The sequence below is a fragment of the Heterodontus francisci genome, chromosome 17 (assembly GCF_036365525.1).
Source record: "Heterodontus francisci isolate sHetFra1 chromosome 17, sHetFra1.hap1, whole genome shotgun sequence".
Lineage (NCBI taxonomy): Eukaryota > Metazoa > Chordata > Chondrichthyes > Heterodontiformes > Heterodontidae > Heterodontus > Heterodontus francisci.
In genome coordinates, this window is record NC_090387.1 from 2,914,480 (window position 1) to 2,939,761 (window position 25,282).

At 46.3% G+C, this 25,282-nt stretch overlaps 3 protein-coding genes across 11 annotated transcripts in view; 1 reads left to right on the forward strand and 2 right to left on the reverse strand.

The window, feature by feature from the left end:
* LOC137378679 (uncharacterized) overlaps nucleotides 1-1,085 on the reverse strand; it is a 48,635-nt gene extending 47,550 nt beyond the window's left edge. For 3 of the 4 annotated variants that reach the window (XM_068049001.1, XM_068048999.1, XM_068048998.1), the window contains exon 1: nucleotides 892-1,085. In XM_068049001.1, the coding sequence (XP_067905102.1) occupies nucleotides 892-997 (106 nt within the window). In that variant the 5' untranslated portion in view covers nucleotides 998-1,085. The remainder of the gene's footprint in view (nucleotides 1-891) is intronic. The other variant, XM_068049000.1, reaches the window with a different exon arrangement.
* The window catches only part of LOC137378680 (uncharacterized protein KIAA0513-like), a 215,786-nt gene extending 196,852 nt beyond the window's left edge, over nucleotides 1-18,934 (forward strand). Inside the window, exons 1-5 of one of the 6 annotated variants that reach the window (XM_068049006.1) lie at nucleotides 1,481-1,525; nucleotides 8,786-8,972; nucleotides 12,572-12,711; nucleotides 16,447-16,599; nucleotides 18,212-18,934. In XM_068049006.1, the coding sequence (XP_067905107.1) occupies nucleotides 8,846-8,972; nucleotides 12,572-12,711; nucleotides 16,447-16,599; nucleotides 18,212-18,460 (669 nt within the window). In that variant the 5' untranslated portion in view covers nucleotides 1,481-1,525; nucleotides 8,786-8,845 and the 3' untranslated portion in view covers nucleotides 18,461-18,934. Of the gene's footprint in view, nucleotides 1-1,480; nucleotides 1,526-2,733; nucleotides 2,929-8,785; nucleotides 8,973-12,571; nucleotides 12,712-16,446; nucleotides 16,600-18,211 lie in introns of those variants that run through there. The other 5 variants (XM_068049008.1, XM_068049007.1, XM_068049009.1 and 2 more) reach the window with 5 other exon arrangements.
* Nucleotides 18,935-19,782: 848 nt separating this feature from the next.
* Nucleotides 19,783-25,282, reverse strand: part of rhpn2 (rhophilin, Rho GTPase binding protein 2) — a 55,668-nt gene continuing 50,168 nt past the window's right edge. Inside the window, exons 13-15 of the mRNA XM_068049012.1 lie at nucleotides 24,679-24,825; nucleotides 24,055-24,213; nucleotides 19,783-21,580 (exon numbers count right to left, since the gene is read on the reverse strand). Coding sequence (XP_067905113.1) covers nucleotides 21,329-21,580; nucleotides 24,055-24,213; nucleotides 24,679-24,825 — 558 coding nt within the window. The 3' untranslated portion in view covers nucleotides 19,783-21,328. The remainder of the gene's footprint in view (nucleotides 21,581-24,054; nucleotides 24,214-24,678; nucleotides 24,826-25,282) is intronic.

Genomic DNA, 25,282 nt, shown 5'->3' on the forward strand with positions numbered 1-25,282 from the left:
TAGGTAGGTGGTAGGGAAATATAGGGACAGGTGGGGATATTTGGTAGGAATATGGGATTAGTGTAGGATTAGTATAAATGGGTGGTTGATGGTCAGCACAGACTCGGTGGGCCGAAGGGCCTGTTTCAATGCTGTATCTCTAAACTAAATTAAAACTAAACTGAATCATGTCCCCCCTCAGCCTTCTCTGCTCTAAGGAAAACAACTCTAGCCTTTTTAGTCTCTCTTCATAGCTGAAATGCTCCAGCCCAGGCAACATCCTGGTGAATCTCCTCTGCACCCTCTCCAGTGCAGTCACATCCTTCCGATAGCACTGTTGCTACAGTTTTAATAGAGAAACCATCTGCAGTTTCTACCGTTGACAATTCCTGGCACAAACTCTTGTTGAGGTGGGGGGTGGGGGGTGGGGGGGGATGGGGAACATTATGGGTCTCCAACCAAGTGAGCACTGGTTCAGGAGTGAGGCAAGAGCGCAGGGAGAGCGTCAACAGCCCCATCTGTCTCCATCCTCTGCCAGCACCAATACACAAAGACGTCCAACTAACTGTGACCTTCCCCACTCCAGGGCGGCCGAGGGCAAGGGTAGACCCAAAAAGGGAGGCCCAGCCGGGGTTAACTAACCCAGCCCAGCTTGGAGCTGACCCTGGGACCTTCCTGCTTTGATAAAGACTAAATGCTGCAAATGTTGGCAATCTGGAATAAGAGAAAGTGCTGGAAATACTCAGCAGGTTAGTCAGCATTGTGTGGAGAGAGACTGAGTTCCCATGTCAGGCCTGTGAGCCTCAGATTACTGGTTTGTGTGGTTGAGAATCACCTTGGACAAAGTGAGGCAGCAGGAAAACACAGACACAGTAAGATCCCAGCACACAGCTTGTTGTCAATGTTACTCACACTTGGTCAGATGCTCCAGTCGGTGCCTGCAGCTGTAATCCAGCACCCAGCTGTCTAACTGGGGAATTATCAAGCACTTTCTCACAGAAACTTCTGGAAGGTGCATTTCTCAACCAGAAGCCCGGCAGCTGAGCGGCTGCCCCGGGAAACAGCCCCAACATGTCCCAACATGCTTCCCTTACTCAGCGCACAACCACGTGCCACAGTTAACCAATGGGCACAGACTGGAGCCAACAGCCAATCACAGCACTGCTATTGTGGCCAATCAAATATCAAGAAAGCAGGCTGCATTTTTCTGCCCAATCGGGTCTCGAGGTGGGGGGGGAGGGTCGAGGGGGTCAATGGGAGGGTCGAGGGGGTCAAGGGGCGGGGTCGAGGGGCGAGTCTCCGGGGTGGAGGGGAGGGTCTCGGATGAACGGGGCGGGGTGAAGGAGGGGGGGGGGCCACGATCAGCCAATCGCAGCCCGCGCAGTTTCCCTTGGTTACAGTGACCGTTATGACGCGAGAGATCCCGCCTCCCCATTGCACTCATTGGTCGAACGCTGATTAGCGTAGAGTGGCCACTCAGGTTCTCATTGGCTGAGTTCATTATCAATCCTGATTGAGCGCGAGAGTCTGAGGGTCAGTGGAGTGGGTGAGTGAGGGGGTCGGAGTGGGTGAGGGGGGTGTGGAGTGGGTTTCGGAGTGGGTGAGGGGATGGGAGTGGGTGAGGGGGGGGTGTGGGTGGTGTGTGTGGAGTGGGTGAGGGGGGGGGGTGTGGAGTGGGTGAGGGGGGGGGGTGTGGAGTGGGTGAGGGGGGGGGGGTGTGTGGAGTGGGTGAGGGGGGGGGTGTGTGGAGTGGGTGAGGGGGGGGGTGTGTGGAGTGGGTGAGGGGGGGGGTGTGGAGTGGGTGAGGGGGGGGGGGTGTGTGGAGTGGGTGAGGGGGGGGGTGTGTGGAGTGGGTGAGGGGGGGGGGGTGTGGAGTGGGTGAGGGGGGGGGGTGTGTGGAGTGGGTGAGGGGGGGGGGTGTGGAGTGGGTGAGGGGGGGGGGTGTGTGGAGTGGGTGAGGGGGGGGGGTGTGTGGAGTGGGTGAGGGGGGGGGGTGTGTGGAGTGGGTGAGGGGGGGGGGTGTGTGGAGTGGGTGAGGGGGGGGGGTGTGTGGAGTGGGTGAGGGGGGGGGGTGTGTGGAGTGGGTGAGGGGGGGGTGTGGAGTGGGTGAGGGGGGGGGGGTGTGGAGTGGGTGAGGGGGGGGGGGGTGTGGAGTGGGTGAGGGGGGGGGGTGTGTGGAGTGGGTGAGGGGGGGGGGTGTGTGGAGTGGGTGAGGGGGGGGGGTGTGGAGTGGGTGAGGGGGGGGGGTGTGGAGTGGGTGAGGGGGGGGGGGTGTGGAGTGGGTGAGGGGGGGGGGTGTGGAGTGGGTGAGGGGGGGGGTGTGTGGAGTGGGTGAGGGGGGGGGTGTGTGGAGTGGGTGAGGGGGGGGGTGTGTGGAGTGGGTGAGGGGGGGGGTGTGTGGAGTGGGTGAGGGGGGGGGTGTGTGGAGTGGGTGAGGGGGGGGTGTGGAGTGGGTGAGGGGAGGGTGGAGTGGGGGGGGTTTTCGGAGTGGGTGAGGGGGGGTCGGTGGGTGAGGGGGTTTTCGGAGTGGGTGAGGGGGGGGTCGGAGTGGGTGAGGGGGGGTCGGAGTGCGTGAGGGGGGTCAGTGCGTGACGGGGGGGTGGAGTGGGTCAGTGCGTGAGGGTGTTTGGAGTGGGTGAGGGGGGTCGGGGGGGTCAGTGGGAGGTGGGTCTGGGGGGACAGTGCGTGAGGGGGGGTCAGTTATGGAATCGTTTAGCTCTATCACCTGCTGACAATGCTGTTTAACAAGCATGTAGTCCTGTGTTGTAGCTTCACCAGGTTGGCATTTAATTTTTAAGAATGCCTGTAGCTGCTCCTGGCCTGCTCTCCTACACTCCTCATTGAAGCAGGGCTCTTCCCCTGGCTTGATGGTAATTGTTGAGTGAGGGATATGACGGGCCATGAGATTACAGATGCTGTGGGTCTGGGGTCACTTGTCGGCCAGACCAGGTAAGGTTGGCAGATTTCCTTCCCTGAAGGATATTAGTGAACCAGATGGGTTTTTAGATCAGTCTGATAGTTTCATGATCACCATGACTGAGACTAGACTTTTATTCCAAACTCATTTATTAATTGAATTTAAATTTCCCAGCTGCCATGATGGGCTTTGTCTTGATCATTCGTGCAGGCCTGTGAATTACTAGTTCAGTAGAATAACCACTGTGCCCAATACTCTATTAGTAGAAGCATCGTATACAAAAGAAAGAAAATTGTATTAAACCATCATAAAACCCTGATAAGGCCTCAGCTTGGATATTGTTTAATTCTGGGAAATACATTTTAGGAAAGATGTTGCGGCTTTAGAGAGGGTATAGAAGAAATTTAGAAGATGATGAAGGAATTGCATTTGTATAGCGCCTTTCATGACCATCAGACGTCTCAAAGTGCTTTGCAGCTGATGAAGTACTTTTTGAAGTGTAATCACTGTTGTAATGTCGGAAACATGGCAGCCAATTTGCACACAGCAAGATCCCACAGACATCAATATGATCGTGACCAGAAACACACTTTCGGTGGTGTTGAGCGAGGGATAAATATTGGCCAGGCCGCTGGCAGAACCCCCCTGCTCTTCAGCGTAGTGTCATGGAATCTTTTACATCACCTGAGAGGGCAGACAGGGCCTTAGTTAGAGCCTCATCTGAAAGACGTTACCTCCAACAGTGCTGCACTCCCTCAGTACTGCACTGAGTATCAGCCTCGATTATTGTGCTCATGTCCTGGTGTGGGACTTGAACCCGGAACATTTGACTGAGGCGAGAATGCTACCCACCGAGCCATGGCTGACACATAAACCACTATAGCTTCACTCATTATATGTCATCTATTTCTTCAGCTATATTATTTTACAAACTACTCACTCTTTATTCCAAAAATAATTTGATGTATTTAGCAATGTGTGTGTGTGAATTTTACATTACATTGCTACTTTATAGCAATGTTATGTATCCTGCTGACATTTATCAGGGTTGAACTTGGATGTGAAAAGTCTCTATCACAGAATAATACAGTGCAGAAGAGGCCCTTCCGCCCATTGAGTCTGCACCAATGCATTAAAACACCTGACCTGTCTACCTAATCCCATTTGCCAGCACTTGGCCCATAGCCTTGAATGTTATGACGTGCCAAGTGCTCATCCAGGTACTTTTTAAAGGATGTGAGGCAACCTGCCTCTACCACCCTCCCAGGCAGGGCATTCCAGACCGTCACCACCCTCTGGGTAAAAAAGTTTTTCCTCAAATCCCCCTTAAACCTCCCGCCCCTCACCTTAAACTTGTGTCCCCTCGTAACTGACCCTTCAACTAAGGGGAACAGCTGCTCCCTATCCACCCTGTCCATGCCCCTCATAATCTTGTACACCTCGATCAGGTCACCCCAGTCTTCTCTGCTCCAGCGAAAACAACCCAAGCCTATCCAACCTCTCTTCATAGCTTAAATGTTCCATCCCAGGCAACATCCTGGTGAATCGCCTCGTCACTCCCTCCAGTGCAATCACATCCTTCCTATAATGTGGTGACCAGAATTGCACACAGTACTCCAGCTGTGGCCTTACCAAAGTTCTGTACAACTCCAACATGACCTCACTGCTTTTGTAATCTAGGCCTCGATTGATAAAGGCAAGTGTCCCATATGCCTTTTTCACCACCCTATTAACCTGCCTTTCTGCCTTCAGAGATCTACGGACAAATATGCCAAGGTCCTTTTGTTCCTCGGAACTTCCCAGTGTCAGGCCATACATTGAGTACTTCCATGTCACATTACTCCTTCCAAAGTGTATCACCTCACACTTTTCAGGGTTAAATTCCATCTGCCACTTTTCTGCCCATTTGACCATCCCGTCTATATCTTCCTGTAACCCAAGACGCTCAACCTCACTGTTAACCACTCGGCCAATCTTTGTGTCATCCGCGAACTTACTGATCCTGCCCCCCACTTAGTCATCTACGTCATATATATAAATGACAAACAATAGGGGACCCAGCACAGATCCCTGTGGTACGCCACTGGACACTGGCTTCCAGTCACTAAAACAGCCGTCTGTCATCACTCTCTGTCTCCTACAGCTAAGCCAATTTTGAATCCACCTTATCAAGTTACCCTGTATCCCATGTGCATTTGCTTTCTTGATAAGTCTTGATAAGGGTAGCAGGGATAATCCAGGTAATTATAGACCGGTGAGCCTGACGTCAGTGGTAGGGAAGCTGCTGGAGAAGATACTGAGGGATAGGACCTATTCCCATTTGGAAGAAAATGAGCTTATCAGTGATAGGCAACATGGTTTTGTGCAGGGAAGGTCATGTCTTACCAACTTAATAGAATTCTTTGAGGAAGTGACAAAGTTGATTGATGAGGGAAGGGCTGTAGATGTCATATACATGGACTTCAGTAAGGCATTTGATAAGGTTCCCCATGGCAGGCTGATGGAGAAAGTGAAGTCGCATGGGATCCAGGGTGTACTAGCTAGATGGATAAAGAACTGGCTGGGCAACAGGAGACAGAGAGTAGCAGTGGAAGGGAGTTTCTCAAAATGGAGACGTGTGACCAGTGGTGTTCCACAGGGATCCGTGCTGGGACCACTGTTGTTTGTGATATACATAAATGATTTGGAGGAAAGTATAGGTGGTCTGATTAGCAAGTTTGCAGATGACACTAAGATTGGTGGAGTAGCAGATAGTGAAGGGGACTGTCAGAGAATACAGCAGAATATAGATAGATTGGAGAGTTGGGCAGAGAAATGGCAGATGGAGTTCAATCAGGGCAAATGCGAGGTGATACATTTTGGAAGATCCAATTCAAGAGTGAACTATACAGTAAATGGAAAAGTCCTGGGGAAAATTGATGTACAGAGAGATTTGGGTGTTCAGGTCCATTGTTCCCTGAAGGTGGCAACGCAGGTCAATAGAGTGGTCAAGAAGGCATACGGCATGCTTTCCTTCATCGGACGGGGTATTGAGTACAAGAGTTGGCAGGTCATGTTACAGTTGTTTAGGACTTTGGTTCGGCCACATTTGGAATACTGCGTGCAGTTCTGGTCGCCACATTACCAAAAGGACGTGGATGCTTTGGAGAGGGTGCAGAGGAGGTTCACCAGGATGTTGCCTGGTATGGAGGGCGCTAGCTATGAAGAGAGGTTGAGTAGATTAGGATTATTTTCATTCGAAAGGCGGAGGTTGAGGGGGGACCTGATTGAGGTGTATAAAATCATGAGAGGTATAGACAGGGTGGATAGCAAGAAGCTTTTTCCCAGAGTGGGGGATTCAAATACTAGGGGTCACGAGTTCAAAGTGAGAGGGGAAAAGTTTAGGGGGGATATGCGTGGAAAGTTCTTTACGCAGAGGGTGGTGGGTGCCTGGAACGCGTTGCCAGCGGAGGTGGTAGATGCGAACACGATAGCGTCTTTTAAGATGTATCTAGACAGATACATGAATGGGCAGGAAGCAAAGAGATACAGACTCTTAGAAAATAGGCGACATGTTTAGGTAGAGGATCTGGATCGGCGCAGGCTTGGAGGGCCGAAGGGCCTGTTCCTGTGCTGTAATTTTCTTTGTTCTTTGTTCTCCCATGTGGGATCTTGTCAAAGGCTTTGCTGAAATCCATGTAAACTACATCAACTGCACTACCCTCATCTACACACCTGGTCACATGCTCAAAAGATTCAATCAAATTTGTTAAGCATGACCTCCTTCTGACAAAGCCATGCTGACTATTCCTAATCAAATTTTGCCTCTCCAGGTGGAGATAGATTCTCTCCTTCAGAATTTTCTCCAATAGTTTCCCTACCACTGACGTGAGACTCACTGGTCTGTAGTTCCCTGGCTTAGCTCTACAACCTTTCTTAAATAGTGGGACCACATTAGCTGTTCTCCAGTCCTCTGGCACCTCCCCCATGGCCAGAGAGGAATTAAATATTTTGGTCAGAGCCCCTGCAAACTCCACCCTCGCCTCCCACAGCATCCTGGGACACAAATCGTCCGAACCTGGAGATTTGTCCACTTTTCAGCCTGCCAAAACCTCCAATACCTTGTCACTCCCTATGACAATTTGCTCAAGTACCTCACTGTCTTTGTCTCTGAGTTCCATATCTACATCCTCATTCTCTTGGGTGGAGAAAGATGTATTCGTTCAACACCCTACCAGTATCCTCTGTCTCCCTATTATTTTTACACACCTCTGTGAATTGCGCACATATTTGCTCCTCAATTTCCCGCTGACTATCTGGGGGTCTATAATAAACACCTAGCAATGTGGCTGTCCCTTTTTCATTCCTAAACTCTACCCATAAAGCTTCATTTGATGCCCCCTCCAAGATATCATCTCTCCTTACTGCAGTAACTGACTCCTTAACTAATATTGCAAAGCCCCCTCCTCTTTTACCCCTTCCTCTGTCTCGCCTGAAGATTCTATATCCCGGGATATTGAGCTGCCAATCCTGCCCCTCCCTCAACCATGTCTCCGTGGCTACTATATCACAATTCCACGTGTCAATCCTTGGCCTTAACTCATCCGTTTTACCTGTAATACCTATCGGAACTGCAATGTGATACGAATTTCTGGTTGCTGACCTACAAGCCAGTCTTTATCTGCTAACATTGGGTCAGACTAAATGGTAAAAGCCTAAAGCAACATAGATGTGTTTGTCCTTGGACTAATACACACCACCTATTTTACCATGATGCAGCTCTCCAGATAATTATAGTTCTAATCTTTAAATATGAGTGAAAGCAGAGAGGAAAAGAAGATTGGACTGAATCAATATGGACACAGATTGCTGGAAGTTAGCCGAAAACATAACATATAATCAAGATTCACAAAACAAAACCAAAATTCTCACAATGCAAAACACACAGTATATACACACGTTACCTTTTGGACAATGCAGAATGGTACGCAAATGTCAATATTATACTTAATAGAATTATAGCAGGGATGAGGGCCTTCAGTTGCGGAAAACTGTGGTTGTTCTCCTTAGAGGAGGTGAATATTTAATAGAGGTGTTTAAAATCACGAATGATTCTGACAAAGTAAATTAGCCGAAACTGTTTCAGGAAATCGGCAAAAGAACCAGAGATGTCTCAGCGAGTTGCTGCAATCTGGAATGAACTGCACAGTGGCACAGTGGTTAGCACCGCAGCCTGACAGCTCCAGTGACCCGGGTTCAATTCTGGGTACTGCCTGTGTGGAGTTTGCAAGTTCTCCCTGTGTCTGTGTGGGTTTTCTCCGGGTGCTCCGGTTTCCTCCCACAGCCAAAGACTTGCAGGTTGATAGGTAAATTGGCCATTATAAATTGCCCCTAGTATAGGTAGGTGGTAGGGAAATATAGGGACAGGTGGGGATGTGGTAGGAATATGGAATTAGTGTAGGATTAGTATAAATGGGTGGTTGATGGTCGGCACAGACTCGGTGGGCCAAAGGGCCTGTTTCAGTGCTGTATCTCTAAACTAAACTAAACTAAAAGGGTGGTGGAAATGGATTCAATAGTTACTTTTAAAAGAGAATTGAATAAATATTTGAAAAAGGAAAAAAAAATACAGGGCTCTGTATCAAACAGTCGACTAGAAGTTGGGGAGTGGGAGTGAGTAGCATTAGATGCATCTGACAGAGACCCCTTATTTTTTTCATGTGTTCTTGTGATAGTTTGAATACCCCTGATTGAAACCATCTCTTAGATTATTTCTGAAATAATACTGAACATTAGAAATGCGGCATTGGTAAAAAGAAAAGATTGATTTATGTTACAAGTGTGCACCCAGGTTTCCAGCTTTTGCAGAATTTCTACACCTGTCCAACTTGATTTCTGTTTATTTTCCAGACAGATTCAATAAATAGAACAGTGTCAGACATGTCCAAGTGAGATTTCCACAGAGCAGCGATGGATACTTCAACGAATTCTAGTGTTTCCAGCACCCCAGTCCGAGCAGGGGCTAACACAGTCCCTTATGGGCATGTCATTGTGAATGAGAAGTGGTGGGGTTCAGAGCTGGCTCAAGGCTTTCAGGGTAAGTTGGAAGGACTTTAATCTTATGGAGATAGAAAAGTTGTATCTGGACAACTCGACTGCATGTCCTTTGCCTGTCTAGTCTCAGTGCTGTGGACTACAGAGAAAAACAGTCCTGGTTTCCACTCCTCCTTTCCGCCATAACACTCTCACCCCAGTGATCCCCAAGGATCCATTTTTGGTTCCATCCTCTTTCTTATCTATATGCTGTTTCATTTTCAGGCACAGCGTTGGTTTCAGTATGACATCCAGCTCTCCCTCTCCACTAATTCTCTTGACCACACAGACATCTCTATGCTGTCAGGAGAAAAAGATTGGTGAAGACAAATGTAGGTCCCTTACAGTCAGAAACAGGGGAATTTATTATGGGGAACAAAGAAATGGCTGACCAACTAAATGCATACTTTGATTCTGTCTTCACAAAGGAGGTCACAGATATCAGACCAGAAATGTTGGGGAACACAGGGCTTAGTGAGAGAGAGGAACTGAAAGAGATCAGTATTAGTAGAGAAATGGTGTTGGGGAAATTGAAGGCCGATAAATCCCCAGGGCCTGATGGTATGCATCCCAGAGTACTTAAGGAAGTGGCCCTAGAAATAGTGGATGCATTGGTGGTCATCTTCCAAGATTCTATAGACTCTGGAACAGTTCCTACAGATTGGAGGGTAGCTAATAGAAACATCGAAAATAGGAGCAGGAGTAGGCCATTCGGCCCTTTGAGCCTGCTCCGCCATTCATTATGATCATGGCTGATCATCCAACTCAGTAACCTGTTCCCGCTTTTGCCCCGTACCCTTTGATCCCTTTAGACCCAAAAGCTATATCTAACTCCTTCTTGAAAACATACAATGTTTTGGCCTCAACTGTTTTCTGTGGTAGCGAATTCCACAGGCTCACCACTCTCTGGGTGAAGAAATTTCTCCTCATCTCAGTCCTGAAAGGTTTACCCCGTATCCTTAGACTATGACCCCTGGTTCTGGACTCCCCCACCATCGGGAACATCCTTCCTGCATCTACCCTGTCAAGTCCTGTTAGAATTTTATAGGTTTCTATGAGATCCCCCCTCACTCTTCTGAATTCCAGCGAATATAATCCTAACGGACTCAATCTCTCCTCATACGTCAGTCCCACCATCCCAGTAATCAGTCTGGTAAACCTTCGCTGCACTCCCTCTATAGCAAGAACATCCTTCCTCAGATAAGGAGACCAAAACTGCACACAATATTCCAGGTGTGGCTTCACCAAGGTCCTGTATAATTGCAGCAAGACATCCCTGCTCCTGTACTCGAATCCTCTCGCTATGAAGGCCAACATACCATTTGCCTTTTTTACCGCCTGTTGCACCTACATGCTTACCTTCAGCGACTGGTGTACGAGAACACCCAGGTCTCATTGCATATTCCCCTCTCTCAGTTTATAGCCGTTCAGATAATAATCTGCCTTCCTGTTTTTGCTACCAAAGTGAATAACCTCACCCACTCACTCAACTTGTCCAAATCACCCTGAAGCCTCTCTGCATCCTCCTCACAACTCACCCTCCCACCCAGTTTTGTGTTATCTGCAAATTTGGAGATATTACATTTAGTTCCCTCATCTAAATCATTAATATATATTGTGAATAGCTGGGGTCCTAGCACCAATCCCTGCGGTACCCCACTAGTCACTGCCTGCCTTTTGGAAAAAGACCCAATTATTCCTACTCTTTGTTCCCTGTCTGATGTAACCCCACTATTTAAAAAGGGAGGTAGAGAGAAAGCAGGGAATTATAGACCAGTCAGCCTGACGTCGCTAGTGGGGAAAATTCTAGAGTCCATTAGCAAAGATTTTATAGCAGAGCACTTAGAGAACAGTGGTAGAATCGGACAGAGAGCATGGATTTACGAAAGTGAAATCATGCTTGACAAATCTACTAGAATTCTTGGAGGGTGTAACTAGTAGAGTTGATGAGGGGGAGCCAGTGGATGTGGTTTATTTGGACTTTCAGAAGGCTTTCGACAAAGTCCCACATAAGAGATTAATGTGTAAAATTAAAGCGTATGGGATTGGGGGTAGTGTATTGCGATGGATAGAAAATTGGTTGGCAGACAGGGAACAAACAGTAGGGATAAATGGGTCTTTTTCCGAATGGCGCTCAGTCTCTTGGCACATTGAATTTGAAATCCTCTCCTGTACCCTTCAATAGTCCAACTCTGGTCTTTCATGCCTCTGTCCCACTGTTGTGGGCTGTGCTCTCAACTGCATTAGCCCTACTGTTTGGAACTCACTCTCTAACCCCTCTGCTCTTTTTTTAAAAAAAAACTTCTCAAACCCATCTTTTTGACTACTTACCCCCTCTGAACTCCTGGACCAAGACTCACTGTCTGCTCGTTTGTTCCTTTTATCTATATTTTGTTTATCCTATCCCCTCTGGAAAGGACCTACAATGTATTCTATATAAATGTCAGTTGTAGCTGAGTGACACTTTGCTCAGGAACTGAGTTATGCTCCATACTGATTGCAGCCTCTTGGTGGTGCTGTGCATTGCATTGCTGAGTTTCCTTCACGGCACTGCCAAGTGGCAGGGGACACATACTGCAACAGTTTCTGCTGGACACGAGAAATGCTTACAAACTGTGATTATGCACCATTCCCAAGCTGAGAAAACCGGCTGCTTGAAACTAGTAGCAAAGAGATGGGCTCCATTCTTATATTTTTTCTTTATCCATTTGGAGACGAGGCTGGACCTTGCTTGGATCGTCAAATTGACTCCATGATTGAGCCTAGAATTCCAGTGTGTAGGAAATGGGAAGGGCTAACCTGCAGTGTACAAGCATCCTGTGTCCTAGAGTCCACAGCTTCTGGGATTAGCCTAGTGGATTGAGATTGTCTCAAGCCTTGTCTGAACTCTCAAAGTTTTGCTGCATGACATTAAAAATCCACAGTCCACTATGAAACATGTGTACAGCTGAGCCTGAAATGACAACGATAGCATCTTGGGTTACTAAGGACATTGGGATATATGCAAGGGAAGTTAGTCTAGCAATCTCTTTATGGGTAATTTCCTTAGGGAGTCCGGGAGCAATGTCAGGAAAATACTTTGACGAGAATGACCGCTGTACCCACTGTATCCCGAGAGTGACCGCTCTGCCTTCAGCTACCTGAGGGTGTGAACAGTGTCCTTGTCACCTATTGAGAAATCTAGATGTTTTCAAAATAGCAGCTGTGATTCTGTTTCCCAGTCAGCTTTTTGTATATATTTGTCATAGCTGCATTCATTGCCTTGAGGGCAATGTGAGTGAGCCATATAACATGGGACTGAAGTCACAAGCAGGCCAGACCAAGCTGGGATAGCAGGTTCTCTGAAGGACATTGGTGAATCAGTTGGCTTTCTCTGTTTCTTTGTCACTTTTTGTGGTGATAGGACACTGGTTAACCAGATTTATTAAATACCGTTTTAGATGGTAGAGTTTGGACTTGCGACTTGTGGGCAGCGAGTTCCGATGCCATCACCACTGCACTACCTTACCTCTGCTGTGTCCTTCTACCATGCAATAAACCACAAAAACAAATGACTGTCCAAAGAAACTAATCAGCCACCTTTAGGATGTATTTATTTTGCAGGTCAGATTACAGTTATTTTTGAAGATGGTTTGGGTCTGGTAGATTTCCACATCTCCAAACGACTGTGTGTCTTGTATGTTTCTGAGGCAGATCTTGTGATTGGAAACACCTACAAAAGAAAACTTGTCCAATTTCGGAATGTAAGTCTGTGAACATTTCATTTAACTAAAAAATGGCGATAAATTTCTTTGCTGCTAAGGTGTTGCCTCTTGGTGTAAAGTTCCACATAGAGTCATTACGGCACAGAAGGAGGCCATTTGACCCAACAAGTCTGTGCTGGCTCTTTGTAGAGCAATCAAGTCAGCCCATTCCCTGACTCTATCCCCATAGTCCTGCAAGTTTATTTCCCTCAAGTGCCCATCCAATTTCCTTTTAAAATTACTAATTGTTTCTGCGTCCACCACCCTTATAGGCAGTGAATTCCAGGTCATTACCATTCGCTGCATAAAACAATTTCTTCCTTGCATCCCTCCTGTATCTCTTGCCTAAAATCTTAAATCTGTGTCCCCCGGTCCTTGTACTTTCGGCTAATGGGAACAGCCTTCCTTTGTCTACCTTATATAAACTTGTCATAATCTTGTACACCTCTATCAAGTCTCCCTCAACCTTTTTTACTCCAAGGAGAACAACCCCAGCTTCTCCAACCTAACCTTGTAGCTAAATTCCCTCATCTTGGAGCCATTCTGGTAAATCTTCTCTGCACCCTCCAAGGACCTTTACATCCTTCCTAAAGTGTGGTGACCAGAACTAGACGGTGGCCTAACATGAACCGAGCGCCCTCCGGTAGCTTACCCAGGGCCCCGCACTTCACAACCAGTGTCTGTGTGTGGTATTACAGGTGATCTTGACATGACAACACACACCTCAAGGATACATTGGCCTTGGAGGGGGTACAGGGTAGATTCAGCAGCAAGATACCAGGGCCATAAAGGGTAAAATTCTGACGACAGTTTGCGTAGACTTTGCTTGTATTCCCTTGAGTTTAGAAGGTTGAGGAGTGATCTGATTTAAAATGATAGAGGGATTTGATAGGGTGGATACAGAGAAACTATTTCCTCTTGTGCGAGAGTCTAGAGCGAGAGACACAGTCTTAAAATTTGAGCTAGGCTCTTCAGAGGTGATGTCAGGAAGCACTTCTTCACTAAAAAGGTAGTGGAAATCTGGAATTGTCTGCCTCAAAAGACAGGATGCTGGGGGTCAATTGAAATCAATACATTCTTGTTGGGTAAAGGTATCAAGGGAAATGGAAACAAGTTGGGAAAAGGGGGTTGCTGTACTGATCTGTTGTGATCTAATTAAATGGTGAAACAGGCTTGAGAGGCTGAATGGCCCTTTTCTTGTGTTCCAGCAGGAGTTACAGGGACAGTGTTCCTGGATGAGGATTATTCCCTCTTCCTGGTGCAGGGTGGTTTAGGTTAATTTTACTCTTCCACTGCAACCCAAAATGACTTTAGTGTGACCCAGCACAATCCTTCAGTAGTACACTGGGTGGCTAATGTACACACTGAGCTGCTGGGGATGCCTGCTCAGTTTGGTGGGAGTGGTTTGTTGGTATTGGGAAATTGTGTGGAGTGCTGGGATGCATCGAGCTTCTCACCACAAGACCACAATGGGGCAGTCACTGTTTTCCATGTGTGATTTTGAGGGCAGGAGCAGAGTGGAAGGCAGGTCCCTCCTTCCCAGCGAGGGAGGTCTCTGTTGTACTGTTGCTCTGATGACTCTATTGTGCTAATGTCTGTCAGGGGGCTGAGTGTAGGCTGACCATCTACTAGTCACAACATGGTATATTTTGGGGATGGTAGTCAGGAGAAAGAACACTTGGAGTTTCTCCACTCATCCATATCTACTTTGAAAATAATATTTTAAATCATTTTTAAAAAGTGCCACATTAGAGAAATTTGGAACAAATGTTAAACTGAACCCTACCTGCTTTGCTAGACTGGAAACTCCCACAACGCTATTTGAAGACCAGGGAGTTCTCCCTGTATCCTGGCCAAAACCTCCCTCAATCAACACTACCAAAACTGATCAATCATCTCAGTGTTGGCCGTGGGACTTCACTGGTTCAGAATGGCTGCTGTGTTCATAACTTCATTCATTGTATGAAACTCATTGAGATATTTCAATGTGGAAGGTGCCCTAGAACTCCAAGTGTTAATTTTTCCTTGTTTAGGGTCTTCAGACTGTAAAGACTGATGGCCCCCCCTGTCTGGCAGTGGGTCTTGAAAAGTAAGGCTCACTGGTATCCTTTTATGTTTTTGATATCACATCAGGAGGAAACCCCCACCCCTCCCCGCACTAGTCCGGGAAGCTTTTAGCATGAGCTGAGTACTGTTCTGCTCTGCTTTCCCTACTTCTCTGCAGATGTTAACTCTTGCTGTGTGTCACTTCATGGGCCCCGCTGTCTCCAAGTAACCAATGACCTGTGAATTGGGATCTGTTCACCAAGATCAGTAGAGCAGAGGGAGGTCCTTCTTTAGCAACCCATCATAGCTGGTTTGTACCTGTGGTTTAACTTGAAACTGTTCTTGGGAGTAACCTTTTCTGTTTCAATCCCAAAGATGACAGTCTGGAATGCCCTGCCTGGGAGGGTGGTAGAGGCGGGTTGCCTCACATCCTTTAAAAAGTACCTGGATGAGCACTTGGCACGTCATAACATTCAAGGCTATGGGCCAAGTGCTGGCAAATGGGATTAGATAGACAGGTCAGGTGTCTTTCATGCATCGGTGCAGACTCGATGGGCCGAAGGGCCTCTTCTGCGCTGTATTATTCTGTGATCCTCTTTCATTCACTATTGTGCAAACATACGTCTTCAACCATTCAGTAACTAAGTATGTAAAACATCCATCAAACAACACTTGCAAGTTTACTTTTCATCTCATCTCACCAATAAATGCACTAAAAGGTTAAAATTCACATATATATGGTGCATGAATATGAATATTGTGATCAAAGGCCCAACCCTGTCTATTTTTCATTATTTATTTACTTGCTAATCAGTTAATATATAGAATATACAGCACATGAACAGGCCATTCGGTCCGACCAATCCATGATGCTGTTTATGCTCTATTACCCATTCTTCCTCATCTAACTCTATCAGTATAACCCTCTATTCCCTTCTCCCTCATTTGCTTTTCTAGTCTCTCCTTAATTCCATCTATACTATTCGCCTCAATCAGTCTCTATGATAGCAAGTTCCGAATTCTCACCTCTCTGGGTAAAGAAGTTACTTCTGAATTCCCGATTTGATTTCTTGGTGACTATCTTGTATTGATGGCCTCTAGTTTTGAAAGTGGAAACACTCTGTCTACTCTATCAAAACCTTTCATAATTTTAAAAGACCTCAATTAGGTCATCCCTCAGCCTTTTCTTGTCAAGAGCTAAGCAGTTCATTCTTTCCCGATAGGTATCATCCTTGTAAATCTTTTTTGCACCCTCTCAGTGCCTCTGTCCTTTTTATAAACCAAGTGTGGTCTAACAAGGGTCAATACAAGTTTACCATGATTTCTTTTCAAACCAGTTCAAATCAATCCAAATTAAAGTTGATCACATCTGGATTTCTAGTTCTCCACGTGTGACTGATGTATTGGGCAACACTCCCTAGACATCACCTTGCTGATGAATAGCTCCTGGATGAAGTACTGCAGCACTGCAAGTACTTGTGGATGGTTAGCTCTGTAGGAATTAGTGGCTACAGGAGAGGGAGGAAGTCGGAGGGACAGAATTCTGAAAATAAAAAGGGTTAGTGTGGTTTCAAGTGTGTGCAGGATCCCTGAGGATGAAAGTCACAGTGAGATATCCATTTGTGAATGAAATGATCTGTTGCCTTGGCCAATATTTTCACCTGTTTCTTCTTCCCACATTGGATCCAGGCGAGCACTTTAAATGGAATAGTTGTGGTGGAAAAGACCCTTTTGAGTGAGCAGTACTTCCCTGCGGTGCAGTGGTTTGTGGTATTGGAACTGGGCATGACGCTGCTGCCTGTAGCCAGCCAGACTGAGGCCTCCCATCTCATCACCCAGTTGGTAAGGGCTGTTTACCATCTTGTTTCAAAGTGTTCCTTCCATTTTGGTCTCTTGCACATCCCTGTTTCATTTACCCCACCATTGGCGGCTATGCCTTCAGCTTCTGGGCTCCCCTCTCCCTGACTCTGTACTTGCAGAGAGACATCACTAACTTCTTCCAGTCCTGACGAGAGTTCATCAACCTTCTCAAGGGCAATTAGGGATGAGCGATAAATGCTGGCCTAGCCAGAAATTCCCACATCCAAGGAATGATTTAAAAAAAAGGAAACATTAATTCACTTTCAATGGGGTAGAGGAGCATAGGAATCTGGGACTATACTGGGAGCAACTAAAAGTTGTGATGCAGGTTAATAAGGCCCTAAATTAAAATGAACCAGCACTAGGGTTTACATCTGGAGGAATAGAATTAAAAAATAGAGAAGTTCTGCTAAACTTGTATCAAACCTTGGTTAGGCAACATCTGGTGTACTGTAAACAGTTCTGGTTGTCATATTATAGAAGGGATATAAAGGCACTGGAGAAGGTGAGAAGATTTACAAGGATGTTACCAGAAATGTGTGGGTATACATATCCAGAGGCAATCGACAGGCTGGGATGCTTCTCTTAAAAAGGGTGACCTAATAGAGGTCTTTAAAATTATGGAAGAATTTGATCGAGTGGATACAGAGAGAATGTTTCTACTTTTATGGAAGAGCAAAACTAGAAACCATGATATGATAGTCACCAAGAAATCCTATTGGGAATTCAGAATAAACGTCTTTACCTAAAGAGTGGTGAGAATGTGGAACTCACTACCACAGGGAGTGGTTGAAGAGAACAGTATAGATGCATTTAAGGGGAAGCTAGACAAGCATATGAAGGAGTCTGTGCTCTTCGGGCTGTTCCCAGGGACGCACACCGAGACAAACATCAACTGCTGCTGGAGGACTATCAATTCGGTGAAAGACGCCCTTTGGTCTGCCCGAAACTTGCTGGTCTTCCAGCGCAAAGAGTTGTCCACCACCGAATGTTGCAGACTGGCACATTCCAAGGTCCAGGACTACGTGCTGAGGGACGCACTAAAGCTTGGGGCAGCCGTAGCAAAGGCTCAATGGGGAAAGACCACAGTGTAAGGTCCCCCCACCAAGCTGAACTGAGGGGCTGGATCCATGGGAAACCCCTCGAACTGTATCGTTAATATTCTCAATTGCTGTAAATGTAAAACTGTAATTGGCATGACAATTGTGAAACGGAAGGGTTGTGAAGAAACTCATGATAGTATTGAAGGAAACTGATCTCCCTTGCAATGTTTGTATTTTTTGGTGCTGTTTTGAAACTGTTTGGCAATGTAATTTTTACAGATTTTTATGAATAGAGTATATTTTGGAAAAAAAAAAGCATACGAAGGAGAAGGGAACAGAGGGTTAGGAGGAGGAGGTTTGTGTGGAGTATGAATGCCAACATGGTCTGAATCTGTGCTGTATATTCTATCTAAAACACTTTGGGATGTCCCGAAATATGTGATGGAAAAGCAAGTTCTTTTTCTAGTCCGCTCTCTAATAGCACTGGTGTTTGGAACAAGTGTGCTGTCACTGGGATTGTGAGCTAACCCTACACACTGTATTCATTGCAGGTTCATGAGGAGAGCAGGGAGCAGGGCCGCAATCCCTTCCTGCGCAGAATGCGCTCCCGTTTGTCCGATGCTAGAGTCCTGGCCACCGTTCAGCAGATCCCTGGAGTTGGGAAAGTCAAAGCCATGAGCCTCCTCCGGCACTTCCCCAGTATTCAGCAGCTCAGTGCTGCCAGCCCACAGGAGTTGGAAGCAGTGATGGGACGGGCGCTAGCTCAACAGATCACTTCATTCTTCTCACCGCCGAGCTGAAGCCTGGCACAAGTTGAGTGGATTATGGATTGTTAACATCAGTGCTTTACCCAGAAACTACAGTGAGGGGCCATCACAGTACTAGACTGGAACTGTCACACACAAGCAATGTTCCAGGTCAGTCAGCAGAGCTGCCTTCTGTGAAATATAGCTGGGTGGGGGAAGCAGGGGCAGGATGCTGCTGGGAATCATTGGCAAGGTGACCCAATGTGCACATAGCATCCTGTGAATAACAGTTTCAATGTGTGTTTCAGCACAGAAGGCTTGTGCCTGGACCTTAACATAACTTGAATCAGGGAATGGTTGGCTCTGAATAATCTGGGGGAAGCACCTGTACATCTAGCCCAGTACAGTGTGCTGCAGTGATCAATGTTTTTACAGAGTAAGGGGCTGTGTCCTGGGAGAGATGCTGGACACAGTGAGCTGCTTGGGACATGTATTTATGCAGAGTTACAATAAAATGCTTTAAATGTCTCTTGCTCCTTGTACTCTTCACAGACAAGTGGTTGGAGTCGGGGCGGGTGAGAAATAAAAGGAATAGAGATGACAAAATACTGAAAAACATATGCTGGAAACCCTAAGAGCTGTCAACATGTACTAGAGAAGCAGAGTCAATTCTTCAGGTCAGATTTGCAAAGTCCTGGTTTTGTTTTACTGGTTTTCTAAATGGCTGCAAAAACCCTGTGTAATTCCATCACCATTAACCAGAACTTTAGATTCTACAACTGTCCCCATCAAATTGATCTTGATGCCTTTTATAGGCACAGGGATAGAACATGAATGTCACTAAGTATGGGTTATTCCCACCTAGAACACGGAGGACAATTCTGATCACTGTATTGAGAAGGTTCTGGCAGTGGGAAGGGTTCAGAACTGGCAACTAAATGGTTGTTAGAAACTGTGGAAGTTGGGAATGGTTACATTGGGGAAAAGCCAGCCTGGGGAGACTTTACTGGACAGAATGAATCCATACGATCAGCTTCCATCATCTCACTGGGGAATCTGCTTCCTAGTTTAACCACTCACTCAGTTTCTGTAGATCAATGCTTGCTGTGCTTTATCTAGTATAGTCCTGTCTCCCACTGCTGTTGCAATCATTGCCTGGCTCCCCTACTCCTCCTCCCTCAGTGGAAGGTAAACATGGCAGAACTTCCCATGGTAATTTGCTAAGCTGTGTGAGGCAAGGTTTCAGTCATTGGCTGAAGCTCCCCCTCTCCAGAAGGAATTCCACAGCTGGAATTTTTTCTTTTAGTCCAGTTCCCTCCATTGTTGGTCTGATAAGTTAGCTTAGCTCAAGAAATACAGCAGATAGGTAGTTTTACACTTACTTTGATCTTTAATTCTTACACATTAAAAAAAAATCTCATTTTACAGATGTAATCACAACATAAATAACCCAAATACAAAAAGGCAGGAGGATGCGAGCTGGGGATTTATTTTAGAGAAGTGTGTATCTTTATATTGATCATGCCTGTGTAGGGGGTATGCATATAACTTGTTCCTGGAGCTTGTAGGACTGGTGGGACAAACTTTAAATATAAAAGGAATCCTCCTGGGAGGGCATTAGTTTGTCACAGACAGTGGGGAGAAAAACCACATAACCTTCAATAGGGTGAACTCTTTACCACCTCATTATTCAATAGGTAAATGCGCTCCTACAGGTAGAAAGTGCTATTACTTGGTGGATAGCTCCTATCCTGCAGAGTGAGGAGTTAGTGCCTCTAATGGTTGGTGTGCTCCAATTCAGATCACAATAGAGTCATTAATCTCACTTCCCCATACCACAGTACATTCAAAGTACAATAAACTATACAGTAGGGGCAGGGCCCAGTGAAATGATCAAATCCCACACATTGTGATTAAATGAACTTGTTAAATACAGGACAAGTTCTGTACAAACAGAATATAAATATTTATTGCAGTTAAACCCATATAGACCCTGGTAACAGAACAGTTAAGACATGTATCCAAAAATAAATCAGACTTGGTGTTTAAGATTATTTATATTCTAATTGTTAAATTAAGGCACAATTTTCATTTGAGTATCAAACAATAATATTTTAAATCTACCCTGTAGACAGTATTTATAAACTAACAGACTATAGCGTTGGCCATTCAACTTCAAAGAATCCAAAGCATTTGTTGAATTTCTTTTTAAATATAAAATGAATCTGCTTGCTTTTCATTCTTTAGTAGTTTGAGTTTACTGGAGGGGCTATCACCCTATTTTTGAGGTCTCCACAAAACAGGATCATAATTTATCACAGCGACCAGAAAGTCTATTGTTTTGGATAGCCACAAACTGAGGAGGAGTTTGGCAGCATGAAGGGGTCTGACCCTCTCCCCTCCTTGTATGTGCAGCTCTATACATGAAGCTTAAATCCAAGTGTACAACAGGCTGGAAAGTAGGTGTGAGAAAGAGGGACATGCGCACACTGCATGGAGGTGAGAGGAGGCTGTGAAGTCCCCAGCAACTTGTTAGAGATCAGAGGTGACAGCTAGAACACCTCAGCTATGCTTGTAGGACAGTGAGACATAAGCTAATTTTGGGGAGAAAGTGATCAGCTGATTGTCAGATGTAGATTTGTGTGAAGGCTGCAGTCACTCAGATCCAGTGAGCTGAACAACAAGTAGAGATAAAGGCAGCTGTACTTCAAGCAGGAGAGATACTGGCGAGAGTCTATATGTGATAAACAAATAGTGTATGTCCGTACCTATCAGTCACAGTTCAGGGAGTCTCCCTTTATGGCTTATGGTCCAAGTGAAAGCACAGAAAGGGTGGGATTGTCTACATAACTAGAAGACTTAGAATCAGGAGCCAGTGTAGGGAACATCCAAGGAAGAAGCCCAGTCAGTATACAGGGCCCCTCAGTACAGAGAGCTCCCATCCAATGGATCTCTGAAGTGGGCAGTGCTGTCAGAGACTTGCTGGAGGCTGCTGTCCACAGCAGAGGGAAGGCTGACTGTACTCGCCATCTTCTTTGTGGTCTTGCTCCCCCAGTTCAGGAACGACAGTTTCTTCACCACTTTCTTGCCCTTCCTGCTCTTCCCATCATCCAGGGTCAGGCACGTTAGTGAATAGGTCTTGGGCAACCCACCGCTGTATGTCGCACACTTGGGCTGAGATCAGAAGTAAACAAATTAGTAAGGAATCCAAAAATTGCCAAGATCGGTCAATGAACTGCCTATGTTTGCCAGAATGATGTTAATTATTTGCTAAACCATCTCCATTGGCTAAAACTCGAGGCTGTTCATGATAAACCTATTTTTCCTCCATAATTAGCAACTTGTGGGAAGTTACAGCTTGGAAAGATGTAAACTTTACCACTAGGTTTAGAGAAAAGCTAGGAATTTTCCTGCTTTTCATTAAAGAGGAATCTTTCCCCTCCCATTTATTGCCACAGTTTGTAATTCCTGCAGCTGAATACTTGGGTTGACCTTTGGTCGGCTACAGCAGGGATACTGTGCATATGATTAATGAACTGAACATTTCAACAATAGAAGCTCCCTTAGAGCACCTCTCTCTCTGTTAGAGATTATTCAACAGGATATTCAAAGAATTAGAGGGGAGGAGAACAGTAATTAACAGCAGATCCTTGAAAAAAAATGATACTCTGCTGACTGAGCTCCCAGAGGCCTGTTTACTCAAACAGTTAGTGTCAGATTCAATTACGGACACCATTATACAGTATACAGAGCAGGACTGGAACTGAAAACAGTTGGGGGGCATCTGAATGTTACATTTAAAAATAAATAGGTATGGAGTGAGTTACAAGCTGGAATAACGAATAGATAGGACTGAAAGTCACAAACACCTTAAACTTCAAAATGGGAACACAATTTAAAAAAAAATCATCCTTGCTTGGGCTATTTTTTATTGAAGTTTCTGATCATTTCCATTAGAGAGTATGGCATGTTGGGGTTTTTAGGGAATAGAGGAAGGGATAGAAGCGGATGTTATCATACCTGCAGGGTCACAGAGGAATGATCAAATCTTTCCCAAACTACTCAATTAAACAGGTACAATCATGGTGCTAACAGCTTTTAATAGGATCCCCAGTCCCAAAGTGTTTGTTTATGAGGCCAGCAGGACAGCTGAGGACATGCTCACCTGATTCCTGCGTACAGTAACCACATCTCAAAGAACTCATTTGCATTACAGTTGGGAGAACACCATGGCATAGAAGCAAAATAAAGGAGGTTTACAGCTAGGGCTGCGATCACAACAAGGACAAGGCCAGAAACAGGATACTATTATGTGAAGGTCAGATCAGTTGTATCCAATTCCCCTGCTGGGCCGATGTTAAAAGAATCAAGTTCATTTTCACCCCTCGCCAGCCTGCAGCAAGTCACCCAATCTCTGCTGGGCAGCTAAATGGTGCTAAACCTGGCCGGTGGGGAAAAAAGCAGACATTCTGCTGTCCAGTAACTCTAGCTAAGCTGTGATGCTCATGATCCAATGACTTGTTGATATGCACAGACTCAGGACAGGAAAGGTCATTCAGCTCCTTGAGCTTGTCTGAGCTACCCAGCGCCCCCCTCTCCAACCCATTCCAGACAGATCAGCACTTTGGCAACTGCAGCAATACTCAAGAAGTGGTCAGACCCTTTATTTGTGGGTGGAGCAAGAGGAAAAAAAAGGGTGGCAAGAAGCCCACCTCATTCAAGATGCCTTTGTGCACACAGCAGTAGATACAGTGCTTCCTCAGTAGCCAAGGTAATATGCACTTTTTTTCTTTTTCTTTTGGGCCTCCTTATCTCGAGAGACAATGGATAAGCGCCTGGAGGTGGTCAGTGGTTTGTGAAGCAGTGCCTGGAGTGGCTATAAAGGCCAATTCTAGAGTGACAGGCTTTTCCACAGGTGCTGCAGAGAAATTTGTTTGTCGGGGCTGTTGCACAGTTGGCTCTCCCCTTGCGCCTCTGTCTTTTTTCCTGCCAACTACTAAGTCTCTTCGACTCGCCACAATTTAGCCCTGTCTTTATGGCTGCCCGCCAGCTCTGGCGAACGCTGGCAACTGACTCCCACGACTTGTGATCAATGTCACACGATTTCATGTCGCGTTTGCAGACGTCTTTATAGCGGAGACATGGACGGCCGGTGGGTCTGATACCAGTGGCGAGCTCGCTGTACAATGTGTCTTTGGGGATCCTGCCACTATGCACTATAGAGGAAGCAATATGCTGAATCAGGTCTGCAGTACAAAGCATGTACTCGCTTCCCACTTCTGCTTTATGGAAATGACTGGTTGGTCATTCCCACAGGAAGCCAGCAGTACTCCACCCACTACCAGGCTCAGATGGATAGTCACACCACGTGTACAGGTTGGCCAGGTCCAGCCTGAGCACACGCTGACACTTTTCTGGGGTTGTGGATTGTGAGAACCCTGGCTGGATTTCTGTTCTCCACCAACCTCTCCCTAGGTGCGATCAGCTAACTCTAAACAGCCAGAAGGATCGGATCTGCTCTGCTTGACAGATGCTCACTAAGGTATTGAGCATAACAACCGCTGCTGCCAATGTACATCAACTCCATTCGGCTTAACAAGCTCCGTGCAGTATCCAATGCAATCTACCTATTCCCCACATTCACTCACCAGCTGCGCAATCTCCAGACCTTGAGGGCTGATGACCTGGATGTCCAGTCCATCCTCTGGCATCTCCTTCAGCATCTCAATCACCTCACTCACCGAGCTCCATTTGCAGTCTTTGCCTGCGACTGACACGATGACATCTCCATCCCTCAGCCCCAACCGCTGAAAGGAGAGAGCACACAGAGTCAGGACTCTTTCACAAACCATTCACTTCTGTATCAACCCAACACACTCCAGGGTTAGCTTAGGAATGGGAGAGAAGGGTTAAGGAGAGAGAATGTCAGAAGATCTGAAACTGCAGCTGGGGATCTCTCTGCTCACCCAGTGGATCCTTGGGCACTCTAAGACTCTCGAACCTCAGCTGCATGGCCATTCTTCCTGAGTCTAGTTTGAGTGCTGGCAGGTGCTCCAGGCCTGGTAAAGGGGGAAGAGGGGCGAGTATCACAGCCAAACTTGATTCTGCCTTCCTGCAACATCCACTGGACAGTGACCAGAGCACCAACTCTGGTATGGTGATACCATCCCTAGTGCAGGGGTGTAGAAGCAAAGTACAGAGCCTAACAGATCTAACAGCCAAAGTAATAGGTTTTGAGAAAATAAATACGATGGTTGAAAGGCTTTACTTACAGCAGCATCACTGGTCGGATCTAAGCTCGTAACCTGCACAGCAGACTCCTCCTGGAGTGTGAATCCGTGATCACAGTCCCCTAGCATCAAGTGGATTTTACGAGGTGCTGTCCATTTCTGTTTGGCTGAGAACACACCAAGTGGGCCCTGACAGAAATAATTCCAGTTGCAGTTTAGAGGACATGCTGAGAAAATGATTCAGTTAGCTATCTGAATGTGTAAAAGTGCTGTTGTGGGATCTTGCTGTGCTAATGAGATCAAAGGCCAGTTGATATGTTCTTGGCTGTGCTGGTTGAGGGAGGAATATTGGAGCCAGGACACGGGGGAGCTCATAAGCACTTCTTTGAACTGGAAAGGCTGTTCATCCAGGTGGACACCATCAGGTAGCTGGGGCTTCCTGGGAGTCAGCCATGGCTCAGTGGCTAGCACTTCTGCTCAAGTTGGAAAATCATGGTTCAAGCCCCACTCCAGAGTCCTAAGCACATAATCCAGGCTCATACTTCCAGCACAGTACTAAGTGCTGCACTGCTGGAGGGACTGTCTAACCAAGGCACGTCTACCCTCTCAGATGGATATAAAAGATCATATGACACTACTCGAAGAG